This window comes from Protopterus annectens, chromosome 3.part0 (genome assembly GCF_019279795.1).
Source record: "Protopterus annectens isolate FY-2018-M chromosome 3.part0, PAN1.0, whole genome shotgun sequence".
NCBI lineage: Eukaryota > Metazoa > Chordata > Ceratodontiformes > Protopteridae > Protopterus > Protopterus annectens.
The window spans coordinates 1,332,179,185-1,332,201,485 of record NC_056731.1 but is presented as its reverse complement, the minus strand read 5'-3'; the positions used below and the strand labels follow the sequence as shown (position 1 = coordinate 1,332,201,485).

Here is a 22,301-nt window from a genome sequence, read left to right as displayed (position 1 = left end):
CATGCCAAGGTTTTAAAATTAGATGTTTTCCATATATTCAAATAAGGCATATATGGACCAAAATATACAGCGGGAGACCGGAAAGCAAAGCTAAGTGATAGAGCTAGCAGAGGTCGTATGACTGTAGTTAATGTTAGTCATGAAATAACAGCTGTTCCAGACTAACACAGTGGCCTATACTCTAGCCTGGGGGAGGCAAAAGCAATCATTGCTAAGAGTGATATTACACTGGATACAAGTAACACCAAGCATGTGTTTGTAAGAAAGGAGCATTACTGGATCCAGGTGTCCAATCCAGTAAGAGTCAGAGTAGGAACATCTTTTCATCTACTCTTTGTCAGCATTTACTTGGGTAAAGGGAAAGCAGTGAAACATTTGGCAGTGTTTGATGATATTCTGCCACACATTTTAATAGGGAACTACTCTTATTCTGCAGTACATTGTGCACAAGCAATTACATGCAGGCAGGCATGGAGACAAACATATAGAGTGCTGCAAGTGGGGAAGCAGATAGTGACCATACCACCAACAATGATCCATCTGATGATGTGGCCATTGATAAGATGCAGTCAGTATCAGCAAGCTATATCTGTAAAAAGTTATGGAACTTCTTGGTAGGCGCAACCTCAGAGAAAGAGTAAGTATAATCTGCGAGCCTGAATCTAACTCAAAACTGTCAAATGATTCTAGAATTTCTTTGAATGGGAAATTGGGGAGTATTAAACAGAAGGATATAAGATAAGAACAGCTCTTAAGTACTACCTCATAGAACCTGAGGAAGGTAATGGAGACTCTTGATTATCAAGGATGGGAAGGTCTGTATACTGAACATTGTTTATTGTACCAAGAGTAGAGTCTTAAATGGGAAATAGAAGGAGAAATGATGTGGCAGCTGGTAGTCCTAACCTGAGGAAGGTAATGGAGACTCCTGATTATCAAGGATGGGGAGGTCTGTATACTGGACATTGTTTATTGTACCAAGAGTAAAGTCTTAATGGAAAATAGAAGGAGATTAATTTTCAAATAGCATGGGCATAAAGTGCAGAAAAAAGGTTTATGCAATATTTCCATCAACCCAGAAATGATAGGGAGTGTACTGCAAGATACATGAGCATTGCCATAAGGTTAGCATGACTGAAAATAAATGCCTTTTCCTATTATTGAGGAATGGTTTCAAAGGATAGCCATGGACAGTGGGGCCCTGTTAGTATGCCAAGCCCTACAGCTAGGAAGTACATCTTGGTGGCGGTCCACTACACTATTATGTACACTGATTAGTGGTTCTGCTATTTGCTGGTGCAGAAGCAGTGGCAAATGTTCTGTTAGAATTTTTTGCAGGGTGGGGTTCTCCATGAAATACTGACAAGATAGAGGTCTTACTTTCATATCAGACATGTTGATCTGTTTGCAAAAGTGTTGTGGGTTAATGCAGCTATGAACTACACCTACCACACACAGACAAGTGATCTGGTGGAAATGCTTAAAAGACTCCTAAAACCCTACTGAGAGCATCTTAAGACAAGTCTGAGGGAGAATAGGACACGTACATAACCAGCCTACTCTTTTTATGTAGGGAGATACCCCAAATGTCCACAACTGTTTTTCACCATGAAAGTTACTATATGGCCAGGATAAGTTGGACCCTACATATTTTCTCTGATTGGTTAGACAAAGAACATGATTGCCATAATGACTATATTGGATAATATCCTAAATGTTAGGACTAGACTAAGGAAGCTCATAGAACTGGCACAAGAATGCCTACCACAATTACAGCAAGAAGAAAATGCCTGTTGTGACTGGAAAGCTTCAGCCTGAGAAAATACGACGAGATGATGTGCTTACCCCTCTTCAACAAACGAAGCTGTAGGCAGCATTGGAGGGTCCCTTCACCATTGTAAGAAAGGTAACTTGGTGGATTTGCCAGGCAGGAGGCAGAAACTCACACTCTACCATGTTAACATAATGAAGCCCTACCATGGGAGGGCAGGTACTTAGCATTTGCAGTGGGTTAAAAAAGGCATTCCCTGAGACAATGAGGTATTATAGGAAGTTTGTTCTCACTATAGTATAACAGCTGTCCTTTTTGCAGACCTTACCTAAATGAACAGACCAGATAAGGTTACCTAGGCACTGACTTGCAAGTTGCCATTCCAAAAGCTCATGGAGGACTTCAGTGGGCCATCTGTACTAGCCAGTGTTGACTACACTCAAGAGTTTATGACACAAGCAGATGTTTTAAACTATGATCTGTGGGGTGTACTTAGCACTTTTCAAAGAGAGAAGATTATCCAATAGTGAGTCACAGACTTTAGCCAAGTGAAGAATCTTATGCAGCTGTGAAAAAGGATTTTTTTTGGGGGGGGGGGTAGTAAGGGATCTTCAAATGCTGCAGCCCAAACTATAGTGTAGAAAAGTCACTGTGGTTACAGAACACAATCAGTCAAATTTGTTACAAGGGTCCAGTGGCACAATGATAAACTTCACAGAGGGAGCTATAGATTCAAGTAAAAAAAATATATGACAGAGCAGACTGTAGTGTTAACAGTATGCCAAATGCAGAACACTTGCCAAGGATGAGAAATGGGTGGTATAATTACAGGAATACACTTCCAGAACAAGCTATGTTTCTTAAAGGTGGCTCAAGAGAATTTGTATGATTAATACAAATGGGGCTTAAATGTGAAAAGCTATGCAAAGCATAAAGGGACAAAATAAAGTAATTCCAAGGGAAGCAGATACTCTGAACTTACCTCATTTATTCTGTTTTTCTTGCTCTCCCTTGAATAGTGCTCACAGATTGTCTCTGCAGTCTTGTAGTGTCTGGGTCCTGCTCTGTTCGCTTTGCTATGCTATATTTCCCACCCACCCCACTACATCTACATTTATTTTAACCCCTTGTCACCTGACCACGCCCTACAGCCACTTACCTGCATCTACCCAAACCACACACCCTGACTCTCTCCCTACACAATAAACCCACACAATAGTATCCTACATACCACTATACCATTCCACCCTTTAGACACAACACTACTCACCTCCAAATACCACTTCCAGACAATATGCAAGTCTTACTAACATCTCTCCTTTTAACCCTCACAACCCTAACCTATATTCCATACATACATACTAGTACACCACTACACCACACCACCTACCATACAACACATACTTCCACACCTATAGTAACTCACATAAACTTCCCAATAGCTCCCACATTATTTAATGACAACTCAATACTACACATACACAAGGAGCACATTCCACTATCCTACACTAGAAAAATATAATTTAAAAACCACATAGAAATAGTACAATCAAACATACACTACTTTTAAGGAAATGTCTCCTAGCCTCAGGTGATATTCACCCAAATCAGGGCCATGCAAAATCATGCCCCCTACCAAACACACATCTGATCTACTTAGCATCAATCTTAACTCTTGGAGTATATCAAACAAACTTTCTCACTTACACGCATTCATAACCCACTACTCCCCTGACATTCTAACCATAACAGAGACCTGGCTAAAACCCAGCACCCAGAGTGAAGAAATCCTCCCTCCAGGATATAATATCCTAAGACTAGATAGAGTAGGTAAGAAGGGCAGGGGTTTTAGAATTCTCTATAAAAACACACTCTCCAACCTCTATAAACTCCTCTACCTAAATTTCATAATGCTGAGACCGTAGGCTCTGTGCTGCTGCTAAACATAAAAAAGAGCATCAATATTTTTGTGCTTATATCCCTCCAGGTAATAACTCTCCAACAATTGAGGAAATTCTACAATGGACAAGGGATAACCTCCCACAAGAGGCTATCTTACTAGGTGACCTAAATACTGATTGGCTAGCCTGCAACTCCAAAAACCCCACTAACCACATCAACCTATACAGATTCTCTCAAATCATTCATAAACCCACTAGAGTAGATAAAAAATCCCAAATTAAATCTATACTAGATTGGACACTGGTAAACTGCCTTGAACATAATTCCCAAGTAGGTTGTCTACCAGATGGACTTAGTGACCACCTCCCTACATTCCTCCTATGGAAACACACAAACATATCCAAACCCATAGTTTAAGAGATGATCACAATGTAAACCCACAGGATCTTAACACTACTTTAAAAAAATTTAACTGAAAACCATTACACACCCTTGACTTAGACCAAGCAGTTAACTACTTCAATAGTACTCTTACTAATATCCTTAATTTAGTACCCCCCATAAGAATAATTAGAGGTAAACTACATTGTGCTCCTTGGCTTAGTAGGTCCACTAGAGCCTTATTAAAGTCCAGAGATAAGGCATGGAAAACCTGGAAAAAAGGGTAAAACTAGTCTATCCAAACACTCTATCAACAAATTAGGAATCAAGCCAAAAACAAACAAAGCTTGATAAACAGAACTACTTACAAGTTATCCAAAACAAACACTCTAAAGACACCCAAAAGTTTTGGCATGCAATTAACTCCCTACTAAAACCTGGCAAAACCACCACACCAGCTCCTACCTCCACCAATACAAATAGCAACATAGCCTCCCAATTTAATCATCACTTTACTGAATCCATTAAATCACTATCCACCCAACTATCCAAAAACAGCTATTCATCCATGCCAATAACAACTCCTAACAAAACACCTTATTTTATGCTCTCAAATGTCCCAACCTCTACACTTAAAGAATACCTCCTAAAACTAAAACCCACTACTCTTGCAGCAGATGGTATACCAGCTAACTTTCTAAAAATAGTCGCTGACTCCTTATCCCACCCTATCTCAGTCCTTATCAACCACTCCATACAGGAAACTTATATCCCTCAACTGTGGAAAATCTCATACATTATCCCCCTTCATAAAAGTGGCAATTCCTATGATTTCACAAATTACCACCCCATTGCCATTTTGTCTCCTTTATCTAAGACACTTGAGAAATGTATTCACTCTCAGGTCATGCATTTCCTAAATACAAACAATCTCCTCTCCTCTTCACAACATGGCTTCCGCCCACACCACAGTACAACTGCCACTCTTCTCTCTTTTACTAATCTGGTTAACCAACATAGAAATAATAACAATTTTGTATCTGCTATATTCCGGGAACTCTCTAAAGCATTCAACATGGTTTCTCACTCCATACTAATAGATGCACTAACCTCCTTATCCTTTGCCCCTGACATTATTGCCTGGTTCAAAAACTATCTGGCAGACAGAAATCTGTCCAATGGCAGGGTGTACTATCACCTTTACTTCCAACCACCATAGGTGTACCTCAAGGCTCTATATTGGGCCCAATTCTCTTTTCCATCTTCACCAACAATCTGCATACCTCTACCCTGAATGCCTCACTCATACAGTATGCAGATGATTTGACCCTAATCTGCTCAGACCCATCTCTTACCACTCTACAACAACTCAGCCATGAATCCTTTACCTCAGTGGAAAGGTAGATCACAAATATCCACCTTATCCTAAATCCCAATAAAACTAAATGACTCCTATTTACACCTAACAAATCAAGAACCTCTCCTCTCTCTTTCTCTATCACTTCCGAAAACAGTACTGCCATTTCACCCTCTCCCCATACCAAACTCCTTGGCGTAGAAATAGACAACAACCTCCACTTTGACATCCACATCTCTCAAACCATCAAAAAGGTACACAAAAAAATGGGTACCCTATACAGATATAAAAACTTTCTGTCAGATCAGGCTCAGGTCACCCTAGCCCAAGCTCACCTTCTGCCCACATTAATGAATGCAGCAACAATACTGATCCATGTCAGAAAACTTGACCTTTGACAAACTTGTCTTGTTATAACAAAATTGGCAAGTTTGCTAACAACTCTGTCTATAGAACTCATCATTGTACACCTCTAAAGCAGCTTCAGTGGCTCGAACTCCCAGAGCTATTTACTTCCCACCAACTAGTCATTGCATATGACAACCTAAAACATCCTGACAAAACTCCAGCACTAAGGCAATTACTGACTCACTACATAGCAAATCGTCCACTCCGCTCTGCCAGCAAATCACTCCTCTCTATCTCCTTGGCTAACAACACTGCAGGGAAAGCTCTATTTTCACACACTATAGCTAAAAGCTGGAATAACCTCCCCATTTCTGTGACTTCTGCATTAAATACTACGCAATTCAAAAACTTACTTAAGTCTCATTTTATAAGTTCATGGCTTTGTCCATGTGCTACATAATCCTACAATGTGCTTCCTCCATCTTTTGCCTTCTCTCCTACTTTATACCCTCTGTAAGCATGGTATTGATAAATGGAATCTCTTATCCTTTTTATAATGTTTTGTAATGATTTTTGTCCTATTCACAACTCACAAAATGTATATATGTAAATTTTCTGATGTGATTTTTTTTCTATTTTCAAATGCTGTTATGATATATCTGTTTCCTTTTTTGTATAACATTCTTCTCCCCAGGCCATTGCTGTAAATGGACCTCGTCCAGTCGGACCATCCCAGTTAGCAAATGTAAAATAAAAATAAAAAATATAGGAATAAGAGGTCTACCAGCACTAAAATTAAATATTTTTTAAAGCTTAGACTCTAGTGAATCTGCAGCCCTTAAGAACTTATGTCACTATTCAGATCTGAGATACAGGAAAGCTGGCAAGGGCAATGGTTTAGCTGTTATGAATAAAATAACATACAATTTAGCAATGCTTGAATTATTGTCAGATTCCAAAAGCTACAAAAAGGCATCCAAAGATGTTGTTAGGAAAAGCTATACATTAATTGACACAGTGTTGTTACATTTGTTGTATCAAGGGCTTATTTACCTTGAGGTTTTTGAATTTTGTTTAGCAGGATAGCCTCAATTGGGTATTACTTTCAGCATGCCCAAAATTCACAGAAAAACAGATTAAAACTCCCTTTAGGCCTGCTGTTGCTTCAACTAGAAATAAGACAGTTACTATTGCTTCCTAACTTGATAGCATTTTTAATCCAATTGTTAAAGACAGTAAATATTTTTTGAAAGATTCATGATTTTTTTCTAGACAAGCTTAAAGACTATCAGTGTACTGATCAAGAGAAACTGATTTGCACAATTGATGCTAACTCATTGTATACTGCTATTGATCAGGAACTAGGTACTGAATTTGTTGATTTATACATCAACAAATATTGTTGGTCTTATAATCTTGATTCTGAAATTATTTGCCTTTTTCTTGATTTAGCTCTCAGTAATATTATTTTTTCAGTTTGGACAAAGTATCTGCCAACAGATTTCAGGAATGGCTATGGGGGCAAAGGTTGCTCCTGCTTTCACTACCCTGGTGATGTGTTGGTGAGAGGCTGAATTTTAAGTATCTTGCCCTTGTTCAAACATGTTACCTATTATTGCAGGTACATTGATGACTTGCTTTATCTGGACAGACAGTAGTGAGATGTTCCATGAGTTTGTTAAGAAATGAATGGCGGTAGAAGTTAGCTTAATTTTGAAATCGGTAGTTTTGGAACTGCTGTTAATTTCCTTGACATTTTGCTCACATTTGACTTTGACCATAATAGGTTTAAAAGCAGTATTTATGGAAAAGATACATTTAGCAACAATTATTTACATTTTGACAGTTGTCATCCTCCATTTATGAAATTTAATATATTTTCGGGGCAGGTTATTCGTTTAAGCCGTATTATTAGTGATGTCAGTGAGTTTTTAGGGAGGTTGCGCTACTCATTCAAATGCTTTGTGAAAGAGGGCTTGTAAAAACAAGTTGGTTTCCATTTCAGAAGAGATTGTTAAGGTTAGAAATATAAAATACAAACCTTGACAAACTAGTAAAACAAAGAAAAACCAAGACGAACTGGAGCAATGTAAAAAAATAAAATAATATAATAAAATAAAATAATTTAATGTATGTAAGCACTTTCGGAAACAGACAATGCTTTTCCTTCATCAGACAAACAAAAAACATGTCAAAGTACTTTTATACCAGTAATCTATGTATCAATTAATCAATTAGTGCAAAACGTGTTCCACTTTAAAGTGAAAGAATAAGTTAATAGGACTATTCCAAAAGTTAAAAACACTGTTAACACTAAATTGAAAATAACTTGCAACAAAACCTTAGTCCAAAAAACTCTTGGTTACTCAATAAATCTATCAAAGGAACCTAAATGGGTACTTCGCTACAATAAACTATGCAATATAAAAACGCTACTGTGTAAGATAATATGAAATAAAAATATAAAAAAAATATATAAAAAATATATAATAAATATATGTATATAACACAAGCTACCTAGCCAATCCAGTAAAAATGTCTGGAAACAATACCAATGTAATGTTCATCTTTTTAAGGCTAGAAGCTTAAGAAAGCATTTGATTGAGACTGTTTCATTAAGACCTGGGGGCAAGTAGGCTGCAGTGGTGATTTGCCACCGCAATTCCTCAATTTCAAGTTGGATTTGCCATGGGCCTCCTCTCTCATCAGCTCCCATCTGCTTTAATATAGTGAACTTGAAATTGTGATTAGGAAATTCATTAATGTGCCTAGCTAACACATTGGTCTTATCCCCTCTACCAATGGCATACTGATGTTTGTATACTTCGTATAAGGTTAGAAATATAAAAGTTCCCCTGTTGTAGTGTCAAGCTTTACATCGAATAAAATTAAGATTTAGCCAGACCCCTAACAATAGGATTCAGTCTCAGCCTTCATACAGGTTTTGTACCAAGCGAATGAAGAACAGCTACACAGTTATTCCTCTGCATAAGAAAGAACCTTCCAAAGACCCAGGCAATTAAAGACCCATAAGTCTGACCAGCTCGTATACAAAGCAATGAAAGGACTTATCATGGAACTAATAAAACAGAACATAGGGAGCCTCTAACAAAGGATCCTTCTGAGTTTGGAATCATCAAGGGCAGGTTATAGTCACTCAACCTCGTGGATTTTTTTTTTTTTTTTTTTTTGAAAAGGTCACCAAAGCAATGGATGAAGGTAGAATGGTACACACCACATACCTCAACCTTACCAAAGGTAGAAAAGTTAAATAAATTGGGAATAAACCTTCTCATATAACTGCAGTAAGGCTGCTTGTCTGCTCTCCTCTTGCTCGGGTCTATTAAACCATGGGTGGTCCCCCTAATCAACAGTAAAGTGGCCAGACCTGTATTCCTCCCCAAAGGAAGACACTAAAAATATCCAAACAAACTTTGGCTCCATCTGCGATATTTCTATTGACCAGATTGAGTGTATGTGACTTATTTTATTTAAAGGTCTTTCTATACACCAATGTACTTGCTTGGTTTTCCGTGGCATGCACACTAGCAGATCCACAGCAGTCTCTTATCCCTTACCATTCCTCCCCTCTCGTAACTATTCGTTAAAAGTAGAAACTAAATATAATTTAACACAGTTAATGCCACTAGGTGACAGCATACCCTCACTCTTAATACAGCTTACAGTTCCCGTGCAACTCTCAGGGAATTTGTTTTTCATATGGTTGCTTGTATTTTCCTGTCGCATTACCTACAAACCCAATAGAGTTCATCCGCAACTTTAACTCGGTACTAAACATACCTCTGTGCTAGCCAGCTGCTCTTTGTACTTGATGGTAAATGTTTCTCTGATTGCTTTTTTGTTTTTTCTCTTGCTCATTCCTCCTTCTCGGCTCTGTATCCCAGTAAATCCTGCCTCAATCTCCAATTATTCCTTTCAGCTTCCTCCCCCATTCCCTCTACTTCCTGTCCCAAAGTCTATATTATGCGGTGCTAACTGTGGCACCATTTTTAAATTTCTATTCTTGCCCTTCTCATACAACTGCAGAAGGCTGTTTGTGTGCTCGCTGATAAGTCACAGTATCTAAGTTAGACAACCGGATCAAAAGTTCCTTATTGTACTGTTTTCCACATTGTTATTGCTGTTTAAAACCTATTATGAATGTATTATATTATGTCTTGTTCTACTCTGTTGGAATCTCAATGTATACTACACCAAACTACTGATACATGCATTTTTAGTGCTTTAAGTCTCAAATGGTTCCTACTGCAGTAAATGCTAACAGTGTGTTACATCAAATGCAACTGCCAATGCTCTACCTGCATAAGCTCTGGCTGCAAAAAACACTCATAGCATGTCTAATGTTTCAATATTTTTATTTGATCATGTTTTAAAATAATGCTCATAGCATTCAATTGTTTCATTATTTGATTAGTTTTTGCTGCTGTTAATGTCTAATAGCGTATTACATATTTGTCAAGCATTTTAACTCATCGGTAAGTTCATGCTGTTGAAAATGCTCATAGTGTGATACAAACAATTGTTTTGCCTATAATCTACAGGGTACCTTCTATATGTGCTTTCACTACCTGTGAATGTGCAGATTGTATATAACTGACTTAGATATCTATTTATGCTTTACTAATATAGGACTGCCCTCAATTTTCCTTTTGAACTGTGCTCTACTCTTAGAAACTGCACTAACTACTTGCTTTAACTTCCCCTATTATATTGCATCTATTTCTCTTGCCTGTCCTATATCTCATCCTACTCAGCTGTACTATGCTTTATATTAAACTGGTTCTTCTTTCTCTTATTATATCTTGCTCGGGTCTATTAAACCATGGGTGCTCCGCCAAACAACAGTAAAGTGGCCAGACCTGTATTCCTCCCCAAAGAAAGAGACTAGAGATATCCAAAGAAACTTTGGCTCCACCTGCGATATCTCTACTGACCTGATTGAGTGTATGCGACTTATTTTATTTTAAGGTCTTTCTACATACCAGTGTACTTGCTTGGTTTTCCGTGGCATGCACACTAGCAGATCCACAGCAGTCTCTTATCCTTTACCATTCCTCCCCTCTTGTAACTATTCTCCTCCCTCGTTAAAAGTAGAAACTAAATATAATTTAACACAGGGAACACCACTAGGTGGCAGCATACCCACACTCTTAATACAACTTACAGTATACTATTTCCCTACTTTAGCTACAAACCCCATAGAGTTCAGCAGCAACTTTAACTTGGTACTAAACATACCTCTGTGCTAGCCAGCTGCTCTTTGCACTTGACAGTAAATATTTCTTTGATTTTTTGTTTTTCTCTTGGTCATTCTTCCTTCCTGGCTCTGCCCACTCCGTTCTCCCTTCAGGCTCACTCCACTCTCCTACCCTTCCCCCAAATTCCACCCGCCTCCACTATCTCTATGTATATACCCACATAGACACTCCCATGTTAGAAATAACCTATCAGATCAGTCTCTACCCACCAACGCTTAACAATTATTGCCCTCTTTTCCACTACTAAACCCACACCCTCCCAACTACAGCAAAGACACTATCTAATTTCACAATCTAATTTGCCATCTAAACAAATCCATTTATTCACTACACCATATACCCCCACTTTGTACTGCAGTCTTACAATTATTATGTACACCATACCTGCACAGCCATTATTCATAATATTTCTTCCATTCTTCCTCTACCTTCTGCTTCTCCTTACCAGCCTCCCAGACTTCTCTTATCCCCCCTTTCACACATCTACTTATCCTAAAAAAGAATCCTTCTTCTCATCGTATATTTCTCCTCACCAATATCACTACAATGATACTCTCTTCTTTAACAGAAAGCTTCTTCCTGATATTCTAATAGTGTCTCTATCCCTCACATCCCAAATCCCACGAACTTCCTCTTGTTCAACTCAAACCTGAAGTCATCTAAAGACCTTTTATCCCACCTTCTTCAACCTCCTTTCCAGTGACATACACCCTAACCCTGGAACCCTGGCCAACCAGCATACTAACTCAAACTCACCATCTTCACTCTCTCTCCCTACAAATCTTTCCTTTTTACTATGATTAATGCCCAAAGCCTATGCAATAAACTACAAGACTTTCATGCCTGGCTCTCCCATAACCACTCCAACATTTTATCTGTTTCTGAAACTTGGCTCAAACCACACTTGAAAGACTCTAAAATCATCCACCCTAGCTATAGAATTATGACTTCATCTGAAATAAGCATTCTAGGTAGCATTAGTAAGTTACATAAACTTTAAAAGTCATAAAAAGTCATAAATGATTATTTAATTAAATTATTTATGCCTTTTTATGACTATTAAAGCTTATGTAACTTACTACTGCTACCTAGAATGCTTATTTCAGATGAAGTTCTTAGAACATTAAAGATCAAACGTGCTAAATACTGGTTCGCCTCTGGGTTTTTTCCTCCTAGAATTAGAAGTTTTTTTTTATTTATAAGTTTGTTTCTTCTCTTAGTTCATTGGTGTTTGTTGCATATATATATATATATATATATATATATATATATATATATATATGTGTGTGTGTGTGTGTGTGTGTGTGTGTGTTGTTTGTTGCCAGGAGTGGTGGTAGTGTGGTAGCAGTATTCATACCTCTCAACTTCTTAGCACAGGAAAAATAGACAAAGTCTAAAATAACGGGGGAACAAAGGGGCAAAATCAGGGACAGATTTTAAATATTGCTCCTGTACACTTAGAAAGTAGCTAGAATAACAAGATTTTTGTCACCATGCAATTTTTGATGATTATAAAGTTTGAAACTCAAATATATGTCATTATTTATTTACTTCGATCCTCAGTGTTTAGCCAGGAAAAACACAAATTTTAGGAGGAACATACCAAAAATATGAGGCAAAAATCTTGACATTCTGTGAAAATCTGGGCAGATGAGAAGTAGAGCAGTGTTGCCCTCCAAAAGTATTTGTCCTGTACTCCATGTTTGTGTATTGATGGAGTTAGTATTTGTCATGTGAGTGTGAAAAGGGTGCATGCAGTGCATGATTTCATGTTATGTGGTATGAGTGTATGTTTTAGCTGTGTGTGCACAGCATGTGTGTATTTGAATGATTGAATGCCAACAAAGTGCCACATTTGCAACTGTATGTGTGTTTGATGTTTTATTTTTTATACTCACTTGTGCTGCATCATTGATCATTGTTCTTTTAAATGTTTCAGTATATATATATATATATATATATATATATATATATATATATATATATATATATATGGATCTACTACTTTTGATTGACATCACATTTGATTGAAACTCATTTGATCGACAGCACATTTGATTGAAAACCAGTATTCATGGCAATTAACAGGGATTTGTCCCCCTCCCCAAAGTCGTGTGATCAAATGTGCTGTCGATCAAAAGTAGTAGATACACACACATATATATATATATATATATATATATATATATATATATATATATATATAGATAGATAGATATATAGCTGCACATACATATATGTAGAGAGACAGATAAATATATGGATGGATAGATAATGCTTAGACAGATACAGACAGATAGTCGGACAGATATAGTTGGGAAATACCAACACCCAAGCAGCACTACACTGGCAGAACATTTAACTTCAGACGGCACACCAAGAAAAGATAAAGAAATAAAATTAATGATATAAACAGTAATGCTACAAATGTATATTAGATTCCACAGATAATTAATGATCTTTCTTTTCAGATGTGGTTGTCACTTACTTCAGCAATGGTGTTTTTTGCACTATAGTCCTCATTTTCACGGACCTCTATAGGAGGAACAAACCATTCACGCTTCTGCCTTCTATGTGATGCTTCCGGTAAATTCTGGACATCTGCTTTGCTTGTGTCTGTCATCCACTGTGAAAAATTAAAACCAAAGCATTTGTAAAGTTTGACATGGTAACCACTTTGCCTTCTTACACTGAAAAATTATTAGATATATATATATTTTGAATAGACACACACTTTGTGATATTTGAAATCATGGTTAAGGTAGTTTTATTTTTCTGCTTGATCTAAAGATGATATTCATTCATTATGAGCAATGGTACATCTGGGAGTGTCCTTTACTCTTCTACAATTGCAAAATAAGAAGGTAAGTAGAGCCAGTGCCACCACTGCCAACATTGTTTTAAACTGACATTAAGAAATGTCTACACATTAGCCAGTGCTGTGTTGTAGAGGTATAAAGCCCTAACTACTGCCAAGGCAACCTGGGTTTGACTAGCAGCTCAGGTGTCTGATGCATTGGCAGAGGAGGGGCAGGCGTGCCCATCTGGGGCATTCATTGACAATGCTTCCTGAAGGGGGGGGCATGGTCTGCTTAGGGGAGTAGCCCTCAGACATTATTGACAAATGCAGGAATGGGAGGAATAAGAGTAGTTCTTAACAGTCCCGTCAACAGCAGAAGCAGTCACCAGTACTACCCGCACACCAATGACCTTGGGATTGAAGCCAGACCTAGCTCACTCAGATTTTTCTAGGGGTGGAGGTAGGAGCAGATAGATCTGGTGATGAATGGTGGGCACTGGGATGGCCAGAAGGAAAGAAACAGAGGAATTGAGGATTTGGGCGGATGTCTAAACATTAACAGTAGCACTCAGGTTCAACTGGTTGAAGAGAATGATAAGATGGCTGTATCTGAATGGGGCACATTCCAAATATTTATGGATTAGCTGGTTACAAGCAATACAACTGCAGCCTCTGCACATGCAGTCTTTGCACTGGTGTAACTCTACAACTCAGTCATAGTATGCATAGACACTGGGAATGTAGAGCAGAGTCCCTATGTTGGTGGGTGCAGTGTTTGGTAGTGCTTGGGTCACAAGCAGAAGTGGTATCAAACTGCTGGCAGTAAGTACTGAAACTCAGGCACTGGGCACTGAAACTCTTGTAGCAGTAACTCATCAGGTGCAAGTTGCAGGATGGATAACAGAATACTAAAAGCATATAGCTGGATCAAATTCAGGCACACAAATTGTATTACAAAACATGAAACAGAATGTTTTGTTATGGTTAAATCCCTGACCATATCAGCTCCCTCCCTATCCTGTCACATCCTTGAGTTGTGCTACTCCTACATTACAATATTATTTATTTATTTATTTATTGACATTTGTTTACCTGGAAAGTCTGACTGGGCACAGGAGCTCTTTCATAGAGGAGGCCTGGGGAGAAAAGCTCCAAGGTAACAAATTTAATACAATCAATATTTACAATAACAAATTTTATAATGCAGTTTAAGTGAATTCATAACATAGTAGTCAATATAGTAAAATTTGTATGCATATTCACAACCATTAATATATAAGCATTATACTGGGAATTTACAGCTAGAAGAGTGGTGCATAAGATAGGAGTAATTTAAGAAATGCAATAGAGTGATATAGGAGATAAGCAAGTCTGAGTGTTTACAGAGAAGTGGCAATGGAACAGTTATGTGGATGTGCTAATTAGAAGTAGCTTAAATACTATAATAAAGTGAAGTATTAGAAGGAGATAAGCAGGCTAAGTGATTTAGTGCTTTAAAGGGAGGCATAAGAAGTGATTAAGGATGTTAGGAGAATATATGTCCCAGATAAGAAGCAGGGACAAAGCCAGGAAGCAGAGAGTCTTTTAGTAATGGTTTGAAAAGATGAAGGTGTGAGATAGACCTGGTTAATATACACATTTTATTCCAAGTTCTAGCTACATTATTGGAATAGAGCCTAAACCTGGCAACCCTTTGTGGTTTGTAGATGGTAAGCAGTTGTTAATCATTTGAATGCTAGGGATGGCTTGGTACATAGTACTGGAGTATGGGGCTAATTGCTGGGCAGGTGAATGGGGTATAGATGATTTTGTGGGTTAAGATGAGCTGGTGTAAGATAGGTGGTGAGGATGTTTAGGCCAATTAAGTATTTTTATTGCTAAACAGTGGTTGGTCTGGTAAGACTTTTTGCAAGATAATCTGGCAACTTTGTTGTAGCATTGTACAAGTTTAGAACTAAGTGAAGCTTGTAGATTGGTCATAATAGGGGCTCCTTATAGGAGAGATGGTAAGAGTTAAGCAGTAGCTAGAGTTACCTTGCCAGATTTTGTATGAAATATCTTCACTTTATGAAGGGTACCTAGATTTTCTTGGATTTTCTTGATGCTGTTGTGGATATGTAAATCAAATTTAAGATTACCATCAATTGTTGTGCCAAGTAGTTTGGCATGTGAGGTAACGTCAATCGTGGTATTATTTAAGAAAGAAAATGTTAAGTTATTGTTTCACGACATGGAATTTTAGAAAAAGGAGAAGCAATTCAGTTTTGGGGAATTGTGTAGCAGGTGATTATCCTGTTGCCAGTTTTCAACAGAGTTAGAGGTTTCTTGAGTAATTCTCTATAGACGTATGAGGTTATCTTATTGTTTATTCATGCTGCTTATATGCCCACATGTGTGGTTGTGATGTATTGTGCTGTATTACCAGTTGTCTTGTCTGTTGTAAGTATGTCCTATACGGCTGTAAAAACTGTTGTTCACTGTGCAGCAATTCCTAACTTGCTCTGTGTAATACTTTATGATGCAATATGGAAATGGCACATTTTATAGAGTTATAACAGGCCCTGTAGTTGTGATCATGCTAATTAGGTGTTGATGCCTGATAAATCTCTACTATAATAAGATTCATTGACATCTACAGTGATTGTTAACCTCCATGCCAGAACTGGGAGGTCATATACACAGTGTGCTCATAAATAGACACTGTGAAGCTCATAAGGCCACCTGCATGAATTAGGGATAATTCACATCACACAACCTTGCTGCCTCACACTGCACAACATTCGGTGTCCTTATTTATATATGTCACCTCTTCAAGTGCTAGCTCAGAAGGGCTCCCACCTTATGTAGCTAGGGGACAAAAATACTTCTTCATTTACTGAAGAGACACTAGAGGGGGCAAATGCTGGAGCAGTGTAATGGCTGTGCCAGTAGAAACCGTTCCTGGCACCAGTTTGTCAGAGTGTGGAATGATGTAAATGGCATCACTCACACTGGTAAGCAGTGTAGGCATAGGAACAGTCCCCGCAAAGGTGCCACCCAACCTGCTCCAGTAGTGGGAGGCAAATGTTAGGGAGATGCTCTTTTGTAGCAATGCGCTCATCTAGATAACGAACTACCTCAGTCATAACCGGCTACTGCATCTGCTATTGGTGACAGAACTTTCTATTATAGAAATCCTTTACATGGTTTGGCACTGTATGCTCTAACTATCACCTTTGCCATAATTACATTCTGTTGTCAGGGATATTTACTACTGATTTCTGTGTATGTCATTTTTATAGCGACTGGCTAAGGAGAAGTGACAGGCTCTTCGGGTGGTGGGGTAAATGTAGTATATAGCTGTCTACAATGTAAATATGAATAAACTGTGATACATGCATGTATTAATAGAGGGGTAAGGGTGTTGTCTGACATTTGATCCAGTGGTTTAGAGCTATTAACTGTAGTTCCAGTGGTACAGGGTTTGATTCTCTCTGCCTTCATTTGTCTGCTGTATGATCTTGACGAAACCACTTAATCAGACATTGTTCCTCGGTCACCTTGAAAAGAGAATGTGTATCCAGTGGGCCTACCTGCTTTACAAATGTGTGCTTTTAATAATTTATTGTATTTTTGTCTTGTTTACTTCTTATTTCTACAGTATTAGCTGTGGACTAAGCTATGGCGAGATTGCAGCCACCTGAGTCTGCAACTAGCAATCTGTCTGCTACTGGGCCATCAGCAATCTCCAGCCTGCCAGTCTGCAGGGGGATATAGGTCAGCATGAAAAAGGTAACCTGAAAGGCTCACTGATGGCCTCTGTGACCAACTCTCATGAAAGAGCAGGGAGGTCTCCTCTCACACTGGTCCAGAGGGGTCCTCACAGATTACCCAGTACCAACTGCATTGGCAGGTCATGGTTGACTTTGGTACCTTCTCTACTGGAGCTACTTATGAACCTTTGAGCATATGAATCCCTTAATAGGCCATTAATGGGTCTATCTTATTCTTTGTCTTTATCAATTACATTACCACTTCCATCTCTACAGATACAACAGCAGAACATTATCTTCCTCAGTCCAATCTACCCTTCAAAATGCTTCTCATCCACTCTTATCTGGCTTATGTGAAACTAATCATGCTCTTAATGTTAATCAGTAAAAACAAAATGAAAACTCCAGCAAAGCTAGAACTTCCACTGAGTGACCTCCCAAACCTCTTGTATCAGAGGCACATGGGATATATGCAAATGATCCTTAGGAACATCAGGTGTTTCAGCTAACTGGTGATGCTGAATGCCCATGACTTGTTTCATCATTTTAATGGACAATTTCAACAGGAAGAAACCAGCAGTACAAAGGTTACTCCAGTGGAAATCCAGACAGCACATAGTAGAACAAAGAACCATTGGAGCATACAAACAAAGTGTTCTTGATATAGACTAGCAGTTTATGTGATCTAGTGGTTCTTTGTTCTACTACCGGATATGTAAACTTCCTGAACAGATATGCTGTATCAACTTCCACTCATGAGAAAAATTTAATCTGGGACAGGATCCCCATATCCCCTTATCCACTTTTTAACCACAAACATGTTCTGTGCAATACACAGATAAGGTCATCCTCTCATAAATGCAGTCTCTCGCTATAAAAGTCAGATTTCTTCTGAGGTACTTGCAGATAATACTTTGTTCTATAGACTGCATAACTTGATAGGTAGGGGGTTTAAATCCAACATTGGTTAACTGTCACTATGTGTACTGTCATGTACAATAGGGTCTGTGACAATACTCCTTATGTAAAGTTCAACTTAGGAAATGTATTTTCACTAGCAGAGGGCTACCCTATAAAAGTCTATTACCCCAGGCAATGCCCATATTTAGAAACACAATCCTTACATCATGCTATTAAAAATGAAAATGTGGCTTATTCTGTGGTGCTGGCTTTTAATCTGTGCTCTCTAGACCACATAACTAAATAGGTAAGAGATTTGAATCCAGCAATGATTGACTACTATGAGTGTGTGTGTTTGTCTTGCTGAGTAGAGAAGGCTTCTATTATGAATAGTTATGTACAGCTTTGTATTGTTACTGTGCTCTTCAACCCCCTTCTCACTTTTTTATTAGAACATGTCCATATTAAACAATGGCGATGTAATCCATTCAAATGTACACTGCTACAATTGTAGATCAACATCTCATGTGGTGAGTGTGATTCAGACAGTATTCTGCACCTTTTGACAATTCAAATCAAGTCATTGCTCCTTAAAGTACTTGTGTCAGTATGACTGTGAATGTGTATTTAGGTAACATTGTTGTCGCCCAGCTATCCCCTGTGCACAAATATAGTTGGGGGGGGGTTCCTATTCAAAGAATATCTGCTCATTTTTCACACAGAAATGCTTAATTGGATAATAAAGGGTTCCTATTACTTGATTGAATGTTTAGGTTAGCGAATACCTAAACGTCGATCTGGTAATAGTGAAAGCAAAAAAATGTGAACGGACGATTTAATGCAGGGAAAGAATTCCCTTGGCTGTTATGCAGATTTTGCCCCTTTCCCCACTGTAGAGTGATCTCAGAGTTGGTATATTTACTTAGGGGGTGTGGGTGGCACAGCCCCCCACTTTATTTTGGTTTAAATTTTTTTTTTGCGGCCGAGGGTATCCATTCCCTATGTTAAATAGGCCATTTGCTGTTTTAATTTTTCTATATTACCAGTCGACAGTTAGGTATTCACTCACCAAAACATTCGATTGGGTACTATAGACGCGATAATAATGATGGTGACATTGGATAACATTTTGTTTTGAGAACTACTAAGCCTTTTCCTGTGTCAAGAGGAAATGAGACAATATTCTGTATGCTGTTGCCTTAGTAAGACGTGTTCAAATCAGTGATTATCCGCACATTATGAATGACTGCTATTCTTCTGTAACAGTGACTGCATTATGCATCACATTTGTTTTGTTATACCTAGCAACTATGTTGTGCGAGAAACAAACATATAACAACAGTGTTTTAAAAAAAATTACAGGCACACATATCCCATGCATCAATAACACAATGTCACGGCTTCAAAGACCCAAATATTTCATAATTTTAGGATCACTTGCACCGAGGTACAGTTATTCTGTCCAATATCATGTATTGTCTGTTATCAAATAATGTTGAAATCCCACATTGAGTGACTGTAAACATTGTGTGTCCTAATGCTGTTATGCATGACTGTCATCCACAACTGTTATGGTACAATTACAGTGGGAGAAGCCTTTCCCATCCCTCTTACCTCATACAAATTGTTTGCAATATAATCATATGATGTAATGACTTAACATAGGTGGAATGTCAAAGCTTTGTTACGACTACCACTGTAAACCATGTGATTCCTACACATGTTGTTACTCAGTGGACTTAGCTTGCTGTCCAATTCCAGCAAAGGGCAACACTGTATGAATGTACTAATATTACACAAACAGCACTGTATGATGTTATTTTTCCAAATTTTTTACTTTGGAGAAAGCAATATAAATTAATTTTATAATTTCCTGCCAGTGAAACAGTTACTCTGTTAATGTTGTAGTGTGAGTGCTCTTGCTTCACATGTATTGGTAATGACTTGGACAGCATATCTACACAGAGTGTGGTTTAGTTCTGGGACAAAGTTGTTATACAAAACAATGGCAACAGCTTCCTTGGCCAAGAGACATTGATATTTCACTGCTCACAGCTTTGTGAACATCAACACAGTTACCTCCTTGTCATCATTCTGACAAAATCATACTGTAAAAATTAACCTCAAATGTCTTTTATCACCTCACACATTCATTTATTTGTGACAAGATTCATTGCTATATTGTGTGGCAGATGCAGTCAATATACAGCTCTGTAGTGTGTGTAGTATGACAGGCAGGGGTTTGAATCTGGTAACATCTGTTTGTCAGATGACTGCATCAGACAGTATTAGCTTAGGAAAAGAAGGTTATGGTACAGTCAGAGGGCAACAGTTTTAAGGCATCACCCCTACAAGGTAGTTGATCCAGACCTATTACAATATGGAAGAGCTGTAAGCCCTTCAAGTGTATTTATCATGACACACACAGTATGCCTATTTTTGTAGCATCACAGGTTGATATGCATCTTTCTTATATCTGTCCTGGCATGTGTTTGAATCTGTCAGGATGCAAATGTTGAGTAAGTCATTGATTGTTCATAGACATTCCTTAATTTCCAAATACGAATGCACTGTATTGCATGTCTTCCTCTAAACATTTATATATTATTGTAATTGTTTTCTTTACACTGTACACCTATTTAGGACATGATATTTTACATATTTCTTACTGTATGGCATTCTGCAAGATCCTCATAAAGTGTTATTGAGGCTGTTTTATGACACTTTCTTGTGTGATTTGTGCTATTTACATACTGCTATGGCAGTGTTCACTGTAGTTTCTTGTGAGCATGCCCAGTATACTCCTGTAGTACATGAGCTACATTTATGAACAGAGATCTTGAACTACTGCATTACCATGAGATCTGTGTTGTCATTTGTCACTTGTGTATTTTGAGTGTTATTAGATTACTGTTTAGAATGTATGTGAATATAAAACACATGCTTGTCTAATAGGTTTCAAAGTAATATACCCCAACTGAGGTTGCCAAATGACAACAAATGGCACAATGTCCCTTTCTAATGCACATGACACAACAGCTGTAGAGCTCATTTCTTCTTGTTTATACATGATGAAGTGGACAATACAGCACTGATGTCAGTTATCACACATACATTCCATATATATATATATATATATATATATATATATATATATATATATATACATGCAGTCTATGTAAATAGCCAGTAATGTATCCACTGTCCTTACAAACTATTATCTCATATTTGCACATTATCAGCTTTAATATCACAGTTACTCCCTTTTTACAATTTTGCATTGTGTCCTGTCTGGTTTTAGTTATATTCATGGGTCAAAAACTGGGGACAGGATTAATTATTACATCAGTATGGAAGTTTTTACTTTTAAATGTTTCTTTCTGAAATAGTCACATTTAACTGCTTCAGTGAATATATTTTTTCCATTTATACTTCCCTCTTATAATGTTTGCACTATTAACATTGCATTCTGTGTACATTCTCCCCATTTAATGTCCCCTGCATCTTAATTCTTGTACTCATCCTGTTCTTATTTCATATAAGCTATACCTGTACGCTAGCATAATAGATTTGCCTACTAGCAAGCAGTTTTGTTTATATTGTGTGCAAACGGTTCCTTGCACCATTTCATGGTTGCCAACACTGCTGCTGTCCTTGAAACAATGTTTCCAAACATGTACGCTTGATGAGCAGCATGCATATTCAATGAGCACTGCTGGCTGTGCTAACGAGCTGAACTCATGTAGGCATCATGGGAAAACTACAGTAACTATTAATAAATAATTCCAAAAAGGAGTGCAGAAAAGTCAAA

The 22,301-nt window shown here is 37.9% G+C and overlaps 1 protein-coding gene across 1 annotated transcript in view; it reads right to left on the bottom strand.

Annotated features, from left to right (window-relative positions):
* LOC122796735 (desmoglein-2-like) overlaps positions 1-22,301 on the bottom strand; it is a 1,204,637-nt gene that overhangs the window by 859,024 nt on the left and 323,312 nt on the right. The window contains exon 3 of the mRNA XM_044065444.1: positions 13,527-13,664. Within this exon, the coding sequence (XP_043921379.1) occupies positions 13,527-13,664 (138 nt within the window). The remainder of the gene's footprint in view (positions 1-13,526; positions 13,665-22,301) is intronic.